Below are 19110 nucleotides of genomic sequence, written 5' to 3'. Positions count from 1 at the left end.
TCAGTCCATAACAAAGTTCAGATTCATTCGCATGATTGTTGTTCTTGTTTATAACAAGTTCAGGGAGTTCAAGAGCGCTTGTACGTATTTGCCATTAAAGTCTAATTAGCTGCCTAATGAATCTGCAAAATAATCATGCCTCTGTTAATTACATGACTACAGCTACAATTTCTAATAACTGGTGACACCATTTATCAAATGAGATGGTAAAAAACACAGAGAGCATGTGAAAAATTGTTTTTGCTTTGGAGATTATAGTACCATTTTTTTTAAATACTGTTTTGAAAATTTTTACTTCAGTACTAAAATTGTTTCTATTATTAGCACCGAATTTAAGCTCAAATCTGTGTTTTTATTTGACATTTTGTTTCTAGCATCTGAATGATCCAATATCAGCTGTATCAATTTTAAATAAATTGTGCACATTTTTTTGTAAAACGTGTGTTAAAAAGGCTTATTCAAAACTTGACAATGATCCCATCAAGCTTCAAGGTTGGTTAACTTGCTGTTGCTCAAAATGGATGACAGACTTGGTGCACATGGTTTTATGAGTGTATTCTTATGTGAGAAAGATGTTGCAATTATTACTGAATATTTGCATTGCGATCGTCTATGGGTGCTGAAAAATCCCTAAAATTATTAAACATACTTAGGAAATGGGAAAACATTTTGCGAGAAAAAATGCTGTTGCGGAAGGTGGTACGTGACTTATTGTTATAAAAATTTTATTTTAATTGTAAGAATTTGTTGCGTGTGCTTCTTGAGCAATTTCCAAAATTACTTTACTTACAATTTTTATAACATAGCAATGATTTTGGTCATTGTGGCTGAAATTTTTTTGGCACTTCACTGCATTAAACAAAACAACTGCGGTTAGTAACTAATTTACATCAAAAAACCCTTTTTTATGTATCATTATAAACATTATATCTTTCACGGTTAATCCACGAATGTGATAAAAATCACATTTTTGAGAACAACCTAAAGACTTTAAATGCTTCCATTTTCATAGAGAAACAAAAAATTAATTTTAAAAAAAGTTACTTTGGCGGTGTTGTTTCTTAAGCGACGATTTACTGTATGATATCGTAGACGTGAATTTACATAAAGATTTCTTCAGGATATATAATACACTATTAATAGTACTCTTGTGGCAATAATTAAAAGTGCTGAAAAAAATAACTGGCAAATGTTGTTTTACAGAAAATATTTGAGGCGTTCTGTAATGTTGGGTAGTTCTCCAATTCCATGATAAATATTTAGTGATGCACCAATTATACTTTGCCGATTACGATTACCAATTATTACACTAATAATTGCAATTACCGATTACGATTACCGATTATCACGTATGTGATTTGGCTGTGGCCATTGTAAATATTGTGACAATAATACCATTCCCGACGTTAACTTAACAGGATGAATTGTACGGTAAGTAAATGAATTGAAAGGGGTAAATACTGTAAATAGTAATACGGGGCAGTTATGTATGTACGAGCACAATTCACGAAACAAGCAAATATCATTAGGCGAGTGTATCTGTGTACACTCCGAGATGTTGACATTCCCTACCTTCCACGGTCACATTCGTTAAGAGATTTCAGCCGTTTGTAGTTTCAATTCAAGAACTTATCAAGGTTTAAACTTTAAGTGTATTTTCTTTTTTTCTTTCAAGTCATACGGGTTTCAGCAACAAATTTTGCAATAATCGGCAATCGGTTATAACCTGACCTGGTAATCGCCGCGATTACGATCAATCGGCGTTGGGTCAATAATCGCAGTTGCCGATTAACCGGCGGCATAATCGGTGCATCACTGTAAAATATTGAGTATAAGCTTGAAGTGTGGGTTATTCGGGTTAGATACGGGTAGGTGTGTACCGCCAGAGCCACGTTGAGAGCACGCCCGCTGTGACCCGGCAGAGTCGGACTGCATCCTGCACGGCTACATCAAGAAGCTGGGCGGGCCGTTTGCATCGGCGTGGCAGACGCGCTACGCCAAGCTGTACCCCAACCGGGTGGAGCTGCACCCGGAGAGCGGCAGCACCAAGCCGGAGCTCGTGTTCATGGACCAGATCGAGGACATCAGCGCGGACCTGGTGCACGTCAAGAGCGAGCAGTGCATCGTGGTGCGCACGCGGGACAGCAAGATCGTGCTCACCAATCCGGTACGCTCCAGTCTAGTGTCGTTACCAGTGTACCAGTGTCAAATATTTTTCTAATTAAAATCTAGTCTGATGTCGAGTTGTGTACCAGTATCAAAACTGAACTTCTAGTAAATCAGATGTTTTTACATACAAAAAAAAAATAATTCCTGCAAATATTGTTAAATTAAAATAAGAAATACTATGGTATGTACAGTATTTACCCGCGTGTGTGTCGCATATTTTATGCTGATTTTTAGTTCAATAAAGTGCAGTGCCACCCTTATGCCAGTTTTAAAACTTTGGGTGAAAAAAAATATGTAATAATATTGCACTGTGTGGTGGAAAATGTGTGCAAATATCTAGCCTACGATGGTTTTTAATGAATATAAGTAATTTTAATTAGTCTAATCATAATATCTTGGCAGTAGTGAGCAGTGCATGTCTGCCGTGTCTGTTGACCAGTCCGCGCTGGCAAGTGACGTGTCTGCTGCGCTGGCAAGGAGGAGAAAATCTAAAAATAAACTAGCCAAAGAGAGAGAAAGAGAGTGCAAGTGTGCATGAGGCCATGTGGCAGACAGTATAGGTTCTCCCTTCCTCATTGATGCCACGACTGACTCCCCTATCTTAAACTCAAGACTGTTAACCAGATAAGTTGGGCCCAGGTAAAACCTGCATAGACACGTGGAAAACCCTGGGCTCGTTTATGCGGGGTTAAATTATTGCAAGCATTAAGCAGGCAAGGACAAGAAAGGATGGTCCAGGAAGAAGAGATGGTGGGGGGCAGAAAATTTATACCGTGCTGGGGTCGGGAGCGTTTGGTCCTTTCGGCTCGCTTTGTTGCTTGTTCGCATCTGGATGTGTACAAGTGACGCATGCACCCCTGGTGGCGAGCGACAGTGCTCTTCACCCTCCAAGCTGCCAGTCGGCGCATGTGCTTTTAAGTCTAGGAGATAAGGTGTTAGACGTTTTATTAACTACGCATTATTTTAATTACTTTAACTAATGGCGAACTGGCATGTCTGATCTCACTCCAGAAGGTGTAGAGCGGCAGGTCGTCTGATGCTTATAAAAGGCTTTCGGCACTTTGCGAAATCATCCAATCTGTCATTGCGAAACCCTAGCCTCAGTATCTACGCTTCAGGAGCTACAAGTTAATTAATTTGAAATGGCTAATCGTGAGTTGGTTCGTTGGAACACACTCGGGAAAGGATAGAGCTCACAGTTTGACCTGACATGCATAGGCAGTCGGTCGGTTAGAGAAATTGTCCCTCAACTTCATGACCTCACTTGGTAAAGAGATAAAGAAGAATCGAGGGTTAACACCAGTGCTGTATTTCTTAAACACGAGCTGAGACACTTTGAAGACAGATACATGGTGCGATCTTTATTTGAGGGTGACCCTTACCGTGGATATGTTAAAAAAATTTTGACCAAAATTTAAGGTGCCACTCTTACGCAGGGGTGACCCTTCTGCGGGTATTCACAGATTGTTTGTTACATACCTAAAAATGCATGTGTGTACTATTTTGAAGAAAAGAAATAAAAATATGAAAATGAGTACAGTTTGCTGTATCATTTTGTAAGATATAACTAAAAAAAATATTAGATTTAAAATGTCAAGAATTTATTGAATTTTAAATCAAAATTTTTAAACTATCATAGACCTTTAGTATGTGGCCGTCTTCGGCTGAGACACTGGTCTTCAGTTCCGGAATACCTGGCCTCCAATCCCTGTACAGTCACCCTGAACTTATCTCCAGGATGGTTCCTTACTGTGGTTTATTCATGTACTTCCTCAATATCCCTTAATTGGGTCATTGAGTGTTGCCATCCCTAATGACGTCATCTAAAAGACGTAAAATACAACGTGAATAAAATAAACTAGCAAATAAAGTTCTTTCTTTACACATTAACGTAGGTAATTGTTGATGGACTGCGGCGTTCTAGGCATCTCTGTAGTCTATGGTGTCCAAGATAACCCTGTGGAGGGTTGTGTTAAGTGTTTAGCCATGCGTGTAGTGTATAAAGTATAGAAACCGTGTAGTAAATGTTAAGGCATATATGTAGTTCAATAACAGGCACATATCCATGTGCATGTGTTCCTTTTGTCTGGCCAACTCTCGTATGACCTGAAGACTTACCTTTACTCGCCATATTGGATTTTTTTTTTCTTTTGACCACTTCTTAATATTTTTGACCAAATATTTCAATAATATATTAGATTTATTTGTAGGCATTTTTTTGATGTGACAGCGACACAATTATATCAAGAAGAAAAAATTATGTCTAATATTTGCTTTAATTAGTATGAATAGCCAACCTGTGTGAATATTCAAAAATATATTATGTATAGTTTATTATTTGTATTCAATTTGACCTTTAATTCTAAAACTTACAATAACAATCATTCAATTAGTTATTATTTGATATAGCATACCTCTTGAGAATGTCATACATTAACTGTTAAGGTTAAGTCATTTGTGCTATATAAATACCCATTTTATGTATTTTAATGTGACTGCATAAAAAATTTAAAAAAAAAAAAAAAAAAAACAGTACTCAGCGTTTAAACATGCATTAAGTATTCAAAGTTATTTCACTACAGACTTTCAAAACAGTAGCAGATAAATGTGAGTGGACAATTCAAAAAATGGCATATTAGTGGCATTTCAAACAAACAGTTTGACGTCAACCAGAGCTGCGCCCTCCCTTGAGCCCGATGTGTCCCCTGTTCCGCCAGCGCCACCACCCTCCCACCATCACCCTCTGTTTGAACCGCCCGCCACGGTGACGTGTGCATGCGTGTGTGTGTGAGCCGCAAGAGGCATTAGAGGCACGGCGACGGCCCAGAAACGTAAAATATTAATTAATAAGTAAAGAAATAAAGGGCTATGTATTGTTTTTTTTTTTCATAATTTCGCTCAGTGTTTTGTCTTAAGTCACAGGAAGGACGGCGCAGCGCCACACGTGGCCGCTACAGGAACTGCCGACGAATAATCTTTAGACAATATTTAATTAAGTATACTGTTATGAAATCAGATGGAAGTCTCACAAATTGTCATTTAATTATTACTAATTTTTAAAAGGGTAAACTATGTTAGTAATTAGATTAATTATAAGTTAACAAGCTAACGGGAACTCGAGAGTTGGAAGATGCCATGACACCCTGTTGACCAGTCAGTCTTGTTCTTCCGCCGCCTGGAGTGGGACGCTCGACTTCGTTGTTTGGTAATATCTGATCCGTTAGCATCCGTTTCGCATATATTAATCTAAAACGCTTTCTTTCTGTCTTCGAGGCTTACTCCGGGTGGTAGACTGTTTCAATAAGAATTTAAGCTCCTCGAGCATTTTAAATTTAACATCGTTATGTTTCTTTGGTCAGGCCACGTGGTGACCTGGCCCACCTCCTAAACCGATTGTTTGCCGTTGGCTTTTTATCCGCTTCACATGAACAATGTAGAGACGAGAAATGGTTAATAAATTTCAGGTGTGAATCTCGAGTGAATATTATTTCGGTCACGGGTGCCCCGGTGTAGTTGTCTGGCGTGTGGGACGCCTAGAGCCCACCTAGGTAAAGATTAGGGCATTACACGAGTGTACCAGCGTGCCCACCGCTGAGAGCGGGTGTTAGGAACCAGCGAAGCATTATTAGGGTTGTGTGCCTCGTCGCACTTTGGCGACGTCACGGCCCGAGAAAGGAGTCTCGCCGGGTCCACGTGCCCACAAACCACGTGGAGGCGCCCAAACTCATTACCCGCCTCCTTAAACAACCCTGTGCGATAGCAAGTTGTTGTATTCATTTTGTTACACGTGATCATAGTCAGAAAAAATCAATTTCAACAACTTTATAAATTACTCTATTGAAGTAAAGTAATAATAATTTAACGTTTGTAATGGTTGAACTGATTACATGACCATTCAATAAAAATTATAAAATAAGTTAAATAACCATTCATAAAATTAATACTGAGCATTCATAAAAGTAGAACTGAGTGCCACCTTTTTTTTATTTTTTTATTTTCAAGTATCTTAATTCATGCAAAACATATATTACACAAAAAACTAAATATGATCATTACAAAAAAAAAAGTTTTTAACCTCAAACTGTACCCAAGTGTGAAAACATGAATTGTAACCTGCTAAAAAACAGGAAACACTCTTCTGAAATAAAAACTGACTGAAACGATGAACTCTGAGAAAACTATGTATATGTGTCGGCAGCATAAGATCTGGAATCCACCCCAAAAAAAGTTTGAATGTGAGCAACTTGTTTGATGCAGGATTATAGTGTGTGCCAAACCACATATAATGCTGAATTTAAGGGTATATGTCATGTTCCAGGTCATTATCTTATATTTACATTCCACACTGTCAAATTTTCCGACTTTTTGTGTGGCAGAAATTTCACAAAATGAAAAAAATATATATATTGCATACTTTTCCCTTTTTAATGTTTTTGTGCAGTATGGATAAAGAGAATTAAATTTAATATAAAACTGGAACTTTTTTTTAAGTTAAACTAAATTTTACTGGCTGCTGTGTGATATGGTTTAATTCCTTTCGGAGAAAAAAGAAAATACTGAAATTTACCTGGCCTTTTTAAAATCATCAGAATTTTTATGATTTTAAAAGGCTATATAAATTTTAAATTAATTTTTCTGAAAAATTTTTAAACCATCCCACCAGCATTGCCTTTAAACCCTTAAATTTTCCAGTTATTTATTCCACTTAGTTTTCCTTCCGTACTGCAAAAAAAAGTTAAAAATCCAACTTTGCCAGCTAATTATGCAAAAGTATGCGCTATATATATAATATATATTATATGTGTTATATATAATATATATATAATATATATAAAATAATATAATATATATTATATAATATATATTATTATATTATATAATATATATTATATAATATAATATATATTATTATATTATGTATAATATATAATATATATTATATAATATATATTTCATTTTGTTGAAGATTGACCACTGAAAAAAATCTACAATTTAATCTGTGTCGAACATGAAACCTAATTGATGACCTGTAAAAGGACGTACCGCCTCCTGTAGACCTTGCGCGCCGTGACACTGGTGGCCTGGCGGCCGCGGCTGTTGCAGGACGAGATCGGCCTGAAGGAGTGGGCCCAGTCGCTGCGCGTCGCGCACAAGAACTCCCAGGAGCTGCTCGGCAGCATGGCGAAGAAGGCGGGCAAGATATACGGCACGGAGCGCGACGCCAACAACAGGACGCCGTTCATAGCCGCGCGCAACACCAACGGCAACTAGTGGCGGCGCGGACCGTGTGCGTGCGCCCCACGGCCGGGAACTTACGCGGCGCGGGGGGCGGAGGGACTCGCCGTGTGTGAGTAGCGAGCGTTCGGGCGTCGCTTCGGCCCGGCGGGTGTCCACAAAGTGTTTGGCTGTGGTTCTTATCTAGACTATTCCTAGAGGCAAGATTTTATGGTTTCATTTTTCAAGCCAATGTGTTTTTAAAGCAGGAGATTTCAATGTCATAATAATTTTTATAAATTTCTGTTCATTCATAAAGGTACCTTTGTGTATTATTATTTAAAAAAAAAAAAAAAAAGGGCACTTAAATCTCATTTATTACTTATTGAATGAAAATAGTGTAATTTTATCTGTGATACATAGTGCATTTTTACAATAAAATAATTTAATATTAGAATGTCTAGAACAGAATTATTTGGAACGGTAAAATTAAATTGTGTGTAGGAAAAAAAGTATCAACTTAAAATATAACTTAAAGAGATGCAAGATTAAACAAAGTAAAATTAAATTTTTTGTTATTAATATTTTCTACTCATTTTGGTATAAACTTTGTGATAAATAAATTGCATTTCTAGAATAAATTTTATCTAAACATTACTTTTTTTTTATTTGAGTTAAGTTTTGTTAAAATACTGATAAATTCCATCTGTTTAGGTGCTATGCATTTTGGTAATGTAAGAGAATGGTGTAACAACATAATTTCTGAGCTGTTTTTTCTGTCTTATTGTGACTCACCATAAAATCTTGTCTCTAATTTAACTTTGAAGCAATTGAGTGTCTGTATGTAATAGTTGAATTCATTTATTTATTTTATTTAAAGAAAGTATACAAAAACAGATACAACTATAGAATTTTAATGTGCATCAACTTGCCTTTTTTTTTATTCATGATTTTTTGTCAGTTGTATGACATAACATGGTATAATGTTGTATTGTATAGATATAGGTACAAAATAGCATGCTGAATTAAAAATATTTAATAATTCAGTTTGTTTAGTTACAAGTTACTTGAGAGGGAAAAGAATTTGCATGACAATTCATTTCTTACTTTTTCGAATTGTGTACTTATATGTTTTAATGCTAAGATTTTATAAACAGTTTATGCTCTCTGTATATATAATTTTCCCTTCAAATTTTGTATGAAATTCTATAAATGACCATAGTGGACAATTTTTAAGAAATATTAATAAAAATTAATTTAAAATATTGAAGATAAGATAGTGATCTGAAACACTAAAATTTATTGAAATGTGGCTGTGTATTATTGCTAGCAGACTCTATATAGCAAAAAATAAAATTAACTAGAGTTGTAGAAGTTAAAATCTACCCATTAAATGTTATGCTGACTATTGTGGGGGTTATAATTAATTAAGTATGCCCTTAATAATAAACATATAAACCCTCTAAAAATTAATGTTAATATTTTTCCTTAAATAATCTGTTATTTCCTGTACCTACCATATTATGTTTATTAATTTAATTTATTTTTTTTTTTTTTTTTTTTTTTTTTTCCCCAAGATAGAATGCAGAAATAGTTCAAAATTTCAAATTGTTGACATGTGGGACAAGAATAGCTTTCATTTTGTTTGGTGAAAACTTTTACCGTTTATTTTGTTGAAAGGCTCACATTGTGTAATTACGAAGAAATTTATCCATTTTTTGCTGCCAAAAATTTATTGTTTATTAATTTTAATCAGTTATTCAATTCTAAATCTAGCAATTAGTGTCTAAACCGTAAATTACTCTGAAATAAGTGTTATTTATTGCAATATATAAATACGTACACATACACACTTTAAAAACTAACCCAGCATTATTTTGTGACTAGGGTTGAAAATTATGAACCTTAAAGGAAATACCATTATGTATTCCACTATAGGGTTCTGCGAATATTCGAAATTACCGAATTCGAGTTCGAACTTTTTGATATTCGATTCGTAAATTCGAATCAAATTCATTTTACAATAATTCGACTTGACATCCCCCTCCCCCAATTTTAAAAAAATGTAAATGGACGATTACATCTTCCACTTACAAAAAATTATACATCGAAACCCCTTATTTACGTTACCGTTATTTACGTTTTCACGTTATTTGAACCATTTTATTTCTGTCCCGTTTTAACCTCATTGGATGTAATGCAATGAATTCCCGTTGTATACAACGCACCTATTGCTTTACGCAGTTTACGCTGTTCGTTCTGATAAAACTGCTTACTAACTTAATTAATCCTATTACAAAGTAATCTGATATGTAAATCGTGTTTTAAAGACTTTTTTAAAAGTTAAAAACTTCATCTTAAACGTCTCGGGAGTCGCTTTATACCGCTTATAAAAACGTAAACAGCACCAGTTTGGTTGTGTTGATTCCTGTATTCCTGTATAGAGCGCACGCACGTAGTCGAAAATTGATGTCGATAGCTCGCAGACTGCATGCACGCGCGCGCTCTGTCAGTAACCAAGTTAACCCGTACGATCGTTATGCGTATAGTTACAAATCACGTTCTTGTTACGGGTTTCTGTTCTTTTTTTTACGTTGAATAAAATGGTTTTATTGCATCACTCATTAATTTAAATTATTTAGCTTGCTTTCGCAAAGTCTACTTTTTAAATAAACGTACTTTCCATGAAAAGGTCTTGTTTTTATGGATTACTTTACATTCTTTTTTGCATAATAGCATTCTCCGTTCTCTCTTACCCGAGTTTTGGAATAAACAAAGCCTCTTGTAAACAAACATTTTCATTGGCTGCCGTCCGCCGCGCACATTATTCGTGCCCAAGAAATAGTCCCTTGGTTACGTACCATTTGTAAGTATTTTTACACTACCTTTTTTATAACAATTGTTGTTATATAGCATTATAGCGTTTCAACATTAATATCCAATACAGTTTAATGTGTCAGCAAGTATTTACTTACAATTATGTTAGCAGACGCTGTGTGTAGTCTACAGTTGATACCCGGCGCAACAATTGTATTTCGGATTCGTTCGCGCACGGTTTATTATGGCTGACGCCGGACAAGGTTTTGTAAAGCACAGAATGGGAAAGCCTTTGAAAAGTGCACAGAAAACTATTGTGTTGAATGTTTTTTTAAACATTTTCAGACAAATATTTGGATCGTCGTGTGAACGATATCGCGAGTTTAACTGCGAAATTTACGAGTGTTTCGAAGAACAGTCTGCTTCGTGCAAGGAAAGAATTACAGGGCACTGGGGCATTAACAACTCCCGGGAAGAAAAGGAAACTTGAGTATCCTGTTATCAAAACTTGTGATGATTTTGTGAAGACGGCTTTTAGGCGCAAAGTGCATAGTTTTTTCTTCGCAAATGAACCACCTACACTGAACAAAGTGCTACGGTGCTTCCTGTTATATTACTTCGCCGTTATTTTATTAGCACCGACTATACTGAAGTGTGTGTGTTGCAACTAGAACTAGTGCTTGGCGCGCAAGAAGAATTCAGCCTATCACTTGCTGACGCGGCGCAGTGATACGACGGTGTTTGTTTATTTCAAAACTCAGCTAAGAGTGAACCCACGGTCTCACCCCTAATTATAAACTTGATTTTAGAATAAAATGTGCATTGCTTACGCGATAAAAACGGTAAATTTTTTTTGACGTGATTACGTCTAATAAATCGACGCACGCCGGCTGCACGCACTAAAAAGTGTCCCGTTACGCTGTGTCCCGTTACGCTCATTGTACGATTGCGCCGCATCTATCTCTCTTCCACTCGATTGGAACAACAATCGATTTGACTTTTTCGAGGCGCATTAAACTTGAAACACTCCCATTCGTTTCCTACTTTTCTTATCATCGTCCTATCCTTAACAGAATAACACAGATTGGAAGAAGTTAAATAGCAAACATGTATAAAAGTTATAGTTAAAATAATCTCTTCGTTAAAGTAATAAACATATTTGAATTAATGAGTGCAAATAAAAGTAAATACATCAATTAAATTGTAGATTTAATTTCACTTCTTTGTATCCATACAAAGTAGTGATAATTCAATAAAAATTATTAAATTTTATTCATTAAAGTATGCAATCATTTCATCAATGTTTCGTTATGATGTCACGTTAAACTATCGTCCGTAAACCGACTTTACAGACAACCATTTTTTTTTCTTTTGTACCACTTCCTTATGTTGTGATATTTTTATTAATATTTTTATCCTTGGAAGTCAAACATGCTAAATAAGGTGGCAAGTGAAGAGAGTTTTCTCTACAGTAGGCAACATAGTTACCAGCCGCAGAGAATTGTTGTTGCCGCACCATGTCGATGAACTCACCTTTCTCCATGGCAATTTGAAATGATTTGCGAAAAGATTTATAGACTTTTTTTTTTTTTTTTTTTTTTTTTTGCGAATCTGGTTGTGCTTCTTCAAAATAGTCTTACTTTAATTTTAGTTACTTGATTTAAACTGTGAATTATGTGACAATGATCTACGTTATTTTAAAATTATTCCCAAATTCGATTCGAAAAAAATTCGAAACTCGTGAATTTTTTTGAAATTCGATTCGAATTTGATTCGAACTGAAAAATCACAATTCGCAGATGTCTATTCCACTACACATTAAAATAAAGCGTTAATACGTACTTATTTCTTTTTCAAATTAAAAGTTATCCAACAATTTTTACGTTAGACAGACTGTCCCCTCCCCACCATCCCCTCTCCACCATCCCCTCCCCACCATCCCCTCCCCACCATCCCCTCCCCACCATCCCCTCCCCCCATCCCCTCCCCCCATCCCCTCCCCACCATCCCCTCCCCACCATCCCCTCCCCAACCCTCCCCCCTCAAATAAAATTCTTATACGCTCCTGGTTTTGTGTAGATTTCTTTCGGAAGTACGATGGACTTGCGCAAACACAGTGGACATGGAATAGTTGCTGCTTATTGTTGTACAGGTTCAAACAAAGTAATTGTGTAGGATTTTGGTTAATGATTCTGCCAGTAGTTTCTGTGTAGCCTGTAGCGTATTTAAATAGCAAGAACTTAAACAATTTGATTAAACATTTACGTTGTTTATTCTTTGTTGTTATTATTTTCTTCATTTGAATTAATCAATTAGTCCAGTGAATAAAAAAATGAATTAGAGATAAAATATTTCTCAAAATGTAATGCATTTTGGCATCGTGGTGTACTTCGAACCTAACGAGGGGATTATACCTTTTTCAATTTTATTTATTTTGGAGTGTGATTTTCATAAAGTCTTAATAATTTTTGTAATTGTAATCTTTATAATGTTTAAATTGCTAAATGTTTCAAACAAACTTTATATTGCTGCAATTTCTTAATGCAAGAAGCACATCTTGTCAGTTGTATTTTAATATAGGTAGATGATAGTAATTGTTATTGTTTCGGATACTAGAACTACAGTAAATGCAAACCTATTATATTGTGCTTTAATTTATTGTTTCTTGAGCTTTAATCTACTTCTTCCATCATATTCTTCCATTGTCCTTGCTCAAACTTCTTGCCATGATTTTGTAATTTTTATAATCTACTTTCGTCTTCCTCAAAATATTTTCTCTGATGTTACGTTTCTAGCAGCTATTGGCTGGAATATTAACTGCTGTCTTTAGTCAGACAGATTATGGCTTTTTTTATATACCAGATTGTAGTTTGGCTCAATTAATTTGAGATGGTTTGTAAGCATGAAATGTCTTGTTTTTGTGTGCATGAACTTAAATTGTTTACCCTGCTGCCTTTTCAAGTATTCTGTAAGAACTTGTTCGCATGAATCACTTTATTTATCAAGAATTCCTCTCCAAACAGTTGTCGACCAACAAGAATCATGTTTAAATTATGTCGGTTGCGATTGGCTGATGAGTTCCTCATAATTAATTATGTATTACACGTATATTAGATAGGCAAGTCATTGGTGTGATCCAACTTCCTACGTGTATCATATTTGCCTATGACTTTAGGAGCTTCGGGTCGCAGCACTCTGTAACCTTTCGAAGTCCTGTTTAATCAAGCCATTCAGAGTATAAATGCATAACCGCGTAACTGTGTACATTTAATTCCTCCTTTACCTTACCAGTCTGTCAGTAACCTAAACTTAAAAAATGAAAATATTTTGATAACATTTTTATTAACATTAAAAGTGTAGGTTACTTAAAAAAAAATTTTAATTTATTTTTACAAGTGAATACATTATGTCCTGCATTTATTCTACTTCTACAGTTCAAATTAAAGTGCATTTTTTAGAATAGTTCGTGAATTTGAGTTTTGCCCATAAAGTCACTCGTATTTCATTTCATAAGAACATATTTTATATCTTGTCTTAGACAGTAAACATTGCCTTTGGGGACATATTTGTTTCTCGCTTTAAATATGTATTTTTCGCGGATATTTTACCATGTTACCCGATGTTTGAGATTTACTCTTAGTTAATTTTAAAATGTATTTTTAATGACAAATTCATAAATTTTTGAAAAACATTTTTAGAGGATTTTGGGTGGTTGTAAGACATAAATACAGTAAGACAGATTTCAATAAGTTTGGTTTTCTGTTTTATTTATTATCAATGAAAAACCTTAGTCCTTTTCATTAGAACTATCATGTAAATAACATTTTTTTATACTAAAATTGCTAGAAATATTTTCTTTCAAATTGGTTGTTGTCACTTGTTTGTGATTTCACTGCTGTTTTTAAGTTATTGAGGATGAAAGCTTGCTGAAAAGAAAGGGTTGCTACTTTGATTTCTGAGGGTGCTAGTTCCTACAAGGATGTACTAGAGTCTGTTGGTGGTTTCGTGTCAGATTCTGTATAAATAGATTGAGGAGTTAAATGTATTTTTGAGCATTTAGTTTAAATTAAACCTTTCATGTGACAACTAAAATTGTGCTTTTGCAGAAAGCTTTTCTTCTCCATCAGGTTGCAGTATAAATGTTTGTATTTTTAAGTTTTTTTTTACTCTGCACAAATGTAGTAGGATTAGTTTTTGTCTTGTTTATGTCTCAATTTAAGAAATTAAAAAAAAAAGTTGTTTAAAAAAATATACATCACATTTTCTGTAATCATCACAAATATGTTAAAATATTTTTTCTGTTGTATGGAAGTATCACTTTTGCTACAACTCTCCAACACTTTGTGGACGCCGAAGAATTTTGAATGTTTGAAAGTGAACACATTTTTTTTTAATACTGCTGTGTCTTCGTGAATGATGATTGTACGATTGTACATTTTACTGTGTGTATACATAAGTTGTTACCCCATATCGGAATTCATACCACCTCTTCGTTCCTTTTCTATATTATTTATAGTTTTGTTTTGTAATTGGAATTTTGGTGCTTTCACGTTTATACCAGTAATGTCGTGACTCAGACACAGTGTTTGAAAAGCTGAGGAAAAAAAAAACTTTTATGAGATTGTGATACAAATGTAAGACATTTATGAATGCCAATTTGCAGTTAAGTTTCAAGTTTGTTGCAGTTTCTGTTACGGTGAGATGACTACTGTGCGTTCAGTTGTCGCCATGATGTTTTTGCGATACAGAAATATTTAAGGCACAATTGACGATAACGTGATGTATTTTAGAGTAGCGTAGATGCTGTATTTGTGTTAACGAAGGTGAATAGAGGTTGTGTAGGTATTCTGGACTGATCGTATATACGAATAACGTGCGTGTTAGCTATGTGTACCTTTGTATGCATTTCTAGTCGGCCGTCAGATGTCGACTACCGTGCTTACTCCCCGAGAGTACTGTATTCGTTAGGTCTCGCCCCTTTCCCATCTCTATCTTGCACAGTAGGTGTGGCACCCAATACTAAGCATCCACCACTGTCTCACAAAGTCGTTACTTTTTGCCTGGAGTGTGGACATAAAGCTCCGACCATCACGTATTCACTTCACTTGCCGTTTTTAACTCAGGAGTCAGCCGTGCGACTATGCCAAGTCTTTCCATTCCTGGAATTTCGCCGTATTGTATTACTTTCAACAAATAATCAGTAATCTTTAGTTCAAAGGTTTCAACACCAATTGCAATTAATGTGTGTTATTTATTTCTGGCCTACGCAGTTATGTGTTTGATTTTTTTAATTGTCTTTAAATCTTAAGATTCGTGGAGCTGTCAATTTTTTTGTAATTTCTGTAGGAGAGAACTGTATGTGTATGTATGTTTATTGTGTAAACAATTGCAAGTGAGTTGGTGATAAGTGTGACAGTTCTTTGTCACACCACCAGTTGTTAAAGTGTGTTGTTAGCAGACTGTTCACATTCTCTGCGTGTGACTTGTATGTTGATGTGTTTATAGCGTGTCTGCTGCGTTCACAAACTTTGCACTTGCTGTTTGCAGATGTTTTTCGTACAGACCTTTACGAAGATGGTACAATATTTAAAATACGTTTCCTTCCACCTTGTTGCCAAATTCCTTTCTAGCTCTACCAGTGTTTAATTATGGTTGTGTGGATGAAATAAAGTTTGTGATGTTTTGTAAATACGAAGATAATTAAGTTACGCATATGAATGGGGCAAAAATTTTCCCATTTAACTGTTTAATTTGTGCTCGATTTAGATAAAATTGTTACATTGACATTTTAGTATTTCATTGCAATTCGGGATTCCACTGGCAGGCAACATTTCAAAGAAGTAGTCCTGTGCGAATATTCAAATTTTCGAATATGAACAGTTCGTTATTTGTATTCAATTCAACCTCAAATACTAACACTTAAAAATAACAATCATTTGCTTATGAATATTTGACATAGCATACCCCTTGAGTTTGTGGTATACCAACGATCACTGTTGAGTTTAATTCATTTGTGTAATATAATAACCTGCTTTTGATGTTTTAATAGGACTTCATAAACCAAAACAATAAGTGACATGTATTCACAAATTTTTTTACTACTGTCTTGCTAAACAGTAATGGAAAAATTGCGGGAACAATTTAAAACACTGCGTATTTGTGACATTTCAAACTTGAAAACAAAATATTATTTTATTCGTTTTGTACACATACCAGTAGTGGGGAAAAAAAATTAATAAACAGCAACAACCAAGGACAACAACACCAAAAAACACGGACACTCCATTGTGATGACCATTAAAAGAATGAAAGCCATAGTTTCAATGGCATATAAATCAATAGTCTCAATCAGCTTACTTGCCATATGTATCTATGACGAAACATGTTGCAGCTCTATATGTGTGAATAACTAGGGTTTAAATTTGTAAATATGAGCACATTTAATCACTAATTTGGGAACATAGCATTTTAAAAAAATCCACATTTTTCGTGAAATAGATTGGATTTCATGATATTTTAGGTTCACGAAAATTTTCTGGATCAGAGTAGCAGGTTCAGGAAAATAAGGCATATAGGAACTGAAGTGAAATGTTAGTTGATTATGTTAAGTTAGGTGAAGATGCAGTATTTTAATTTAATTCCTTTCAAAAATCAACCTCAAAGCTAGGGTTCAGTATTTTTTTCAAATCTTTTTCGCTTTTGTCGAAGCCATTTCATTACATAGTTAAGAATTTTGCTCTGCAAATCGAATGATTCAGTAGTTGATGTAACTCCTCTGACATCAAGTTCTAGCAGTGGGTGCAGAAACTACGCGTGATTCACGTCAAGAAATGTGGTTGGAAAATAAAATTTTCTTATATTTATCATGCTCAGCATTATTTTAAAGAATTCTGCATTAGATTTTGTGTCCTTGTTTCATATTATAAGTTTATTTGCAACATGAGAACATGTAAATTTGCTCGTTACCGAGGTTAGATGTTGCACATCTCTGGTGAGTACTGAAGGACTCGTTCAAATTATTATTGTTATTATTATTATTATTTTCCATTTTCTTGTCATTGCTGTTTTTTAAGAGCTATTTCTGTAAATTTAACACAATAGCTCTCTCTGCATTTGTTCTGCCAGTGATATTTTCTAATTGTAACATGGCTGTAAAATGCTGTGCAAATATTTGTAAATTATTATCTTGCACAGCATTTTACAGCTTACAAATAATGTTTTTGTGATCATCTGGTGATAAAACATGCCACCAAGCAACGAATGCAAGAGATCTATTGTTGGTAAATACTACAGAACTCGAGCTTAGCACAAAGTGCGGGTCCGAGCCTGGAAATTCTGATTCCGTACTTGTTATTTAGCGGTTTTACTTTGGTAGCAAAGTTTAATGAAAGTGTAATGTTTTTGAACAATGTGTAGTGGTTTGCACGTGCTTGTGTGAGCTTCGATATGTTGTCTGCCGAGTTGTTCCCCCGTTCCCCCGAGTGTGTTGATTCTCTCCCCGCAACACGAGTGTCCCTGGGCTGGGCAACTCGCAGCGCTGGTTTCGTTGCAAGCGTGGCGGGACGGTTCCTGCTCTCGTTATTCTCTTAACGTGTAAATATTTACCTTCAAATTACTTTCTCATAGACTAGTCATGCAACGCTAACCCATGTAGCATTTTATTGTCGTTTTAGGATTTGTGTACATAATGCACAGAAATAGTTTTAAGTGCGCTTAATTTATTTTTTTTTTAGCATGTTTTGTTAACATTGTATTGTTACGTGTATTATTGTAAAGTATTTTGTTGATAAAAAATTGTATTTATTTTCAAGTACTTGTTTCTCATGTCAAAATGGTTAATTATGTAAAATATTTCATTATGGTTAGACTTCTTGGCCAGATATATAATACATTTGTTAAGAATTTTTTAACTTTGCTCACAAGTGTAGAACATTGCAACTGAAGCTGTACAACTGTGCTTTTGTAAAAAATTTGGCATATTTCCTTATATTTTCAGAGCTCAATTGTATTTATGGAAAAAAAAATTTATATGAGCCAAACTATTTTAGTGACCAGCTCCTTTGTGAAAGTTGTTCTGAAGTTGCAGTAATGTAGTATTCTCATTTTTTTTCAGTGATATCATTAAACCATATTGGTTCGTTTAAAGAAATTGAGTGTTGTCAAGTTTGTTCCATGGTTTCCTGTTTGCTATATGCGGTCATTAATTGTGGTGTTCTGGGTTTTGAAAATGTTTTTTACGTGACTAATAAAAGTTAGTTGAAAATTATTGTTCAGGTTATCGTGTATGGAAGCACCAGAACAGTGTCCTACATTTTCAAAAGTCTTTTAATGAGAGTGATGTCTTAATGGAGAGAGATCATTTTCATGCACCGGACTGTTAACATTATCATGTTTAAAAATTCAGAACTTCAGTTTTAACGCAGTGTGTGTTAGATAGGTGCTGTCTTATAAATACATGTGTGTGATTATGGAACAAAAAGTATGGAGAGAGATTGGTACATAGTGGTGTTGTTTTTTTTTTTTTTTTTTTTTTTTTTTTTTTTTTTTTTTTTTTTTTTTTTTTTAAAATTCTGCTGTTAGTACAAGTCTGTCTTTAGAAATTCCCCAAGCAGTTGAATGACCTTTGTTATTTCTTACTTCTGTAGAAACAATTTTTTTTTTAAACCATGAGGATTTATTCTGTAAAGAGATTTAAATCTTGCACAAGCAATGCAGCTACACTGCACAAACAAGAGTTTTGTGATGCAAACTTGTCGGTATTATGCACTTTGGAACCACTTTGAATTATCATGAGAGTTTTTATTTTATGAGCCAGCTGTGAGCTATCAAAAATTAATATGATCTGTGCGTATATGGTATGTGTATACAGATTAAACAACTTGCATTTAAATGTTTTTACATTTGTGACCA

At 34.7% G+C, this 19110-nt stretch overlaps 1 protein-coding gene across 1 annotated transcript in view; it reads left to right on the top strand.

Annotated features, from left to right (window-relative positions):
* LOC134539813 (G protein-coupled receptor kinase 1) overlaps positions 1 to 18349 on the top strand; it is a 253192-nt gene extending 234843 nt beyond the window's left edge. The window contains exons 15-16 of the mRNA XM_063382098.1: positions 1923 to 2167; positions 7273 to 18349. Coding sequence (XP_063238168.1) covers positions 1923 to 2167; positions 7273 to 7440 — 413 coding nt within the window. The 3' untranslated portion in view covers positions 7441 to 18349. The remainder of the gene's footprint in view (positions 1 to 1922; positions 2168 to 7272) is intronic.
* Positions 18350 to 19110: the final 761 nt, after the last annotated feature.

Source organism: Bacillus rossius, chromosome 16 (genome assembly GCF_032445375.1).
Source record: "Bacillus rossius redtenbacheri isolate Brsri chromosome 16, Brsri_v3, whole genome shotgun sequence".
In the NCBI taxonomy this organism is placed as follows: domain Eukaryota; kingdom Metazoa; phylum Arthropoda; class Insecta; order Phasmatodea; family Bacillidae; genus Bacillus; species Bacillus rossius.
This window is presented reverse-complemented; position numbering and strand designations above follow the sequence as displayed.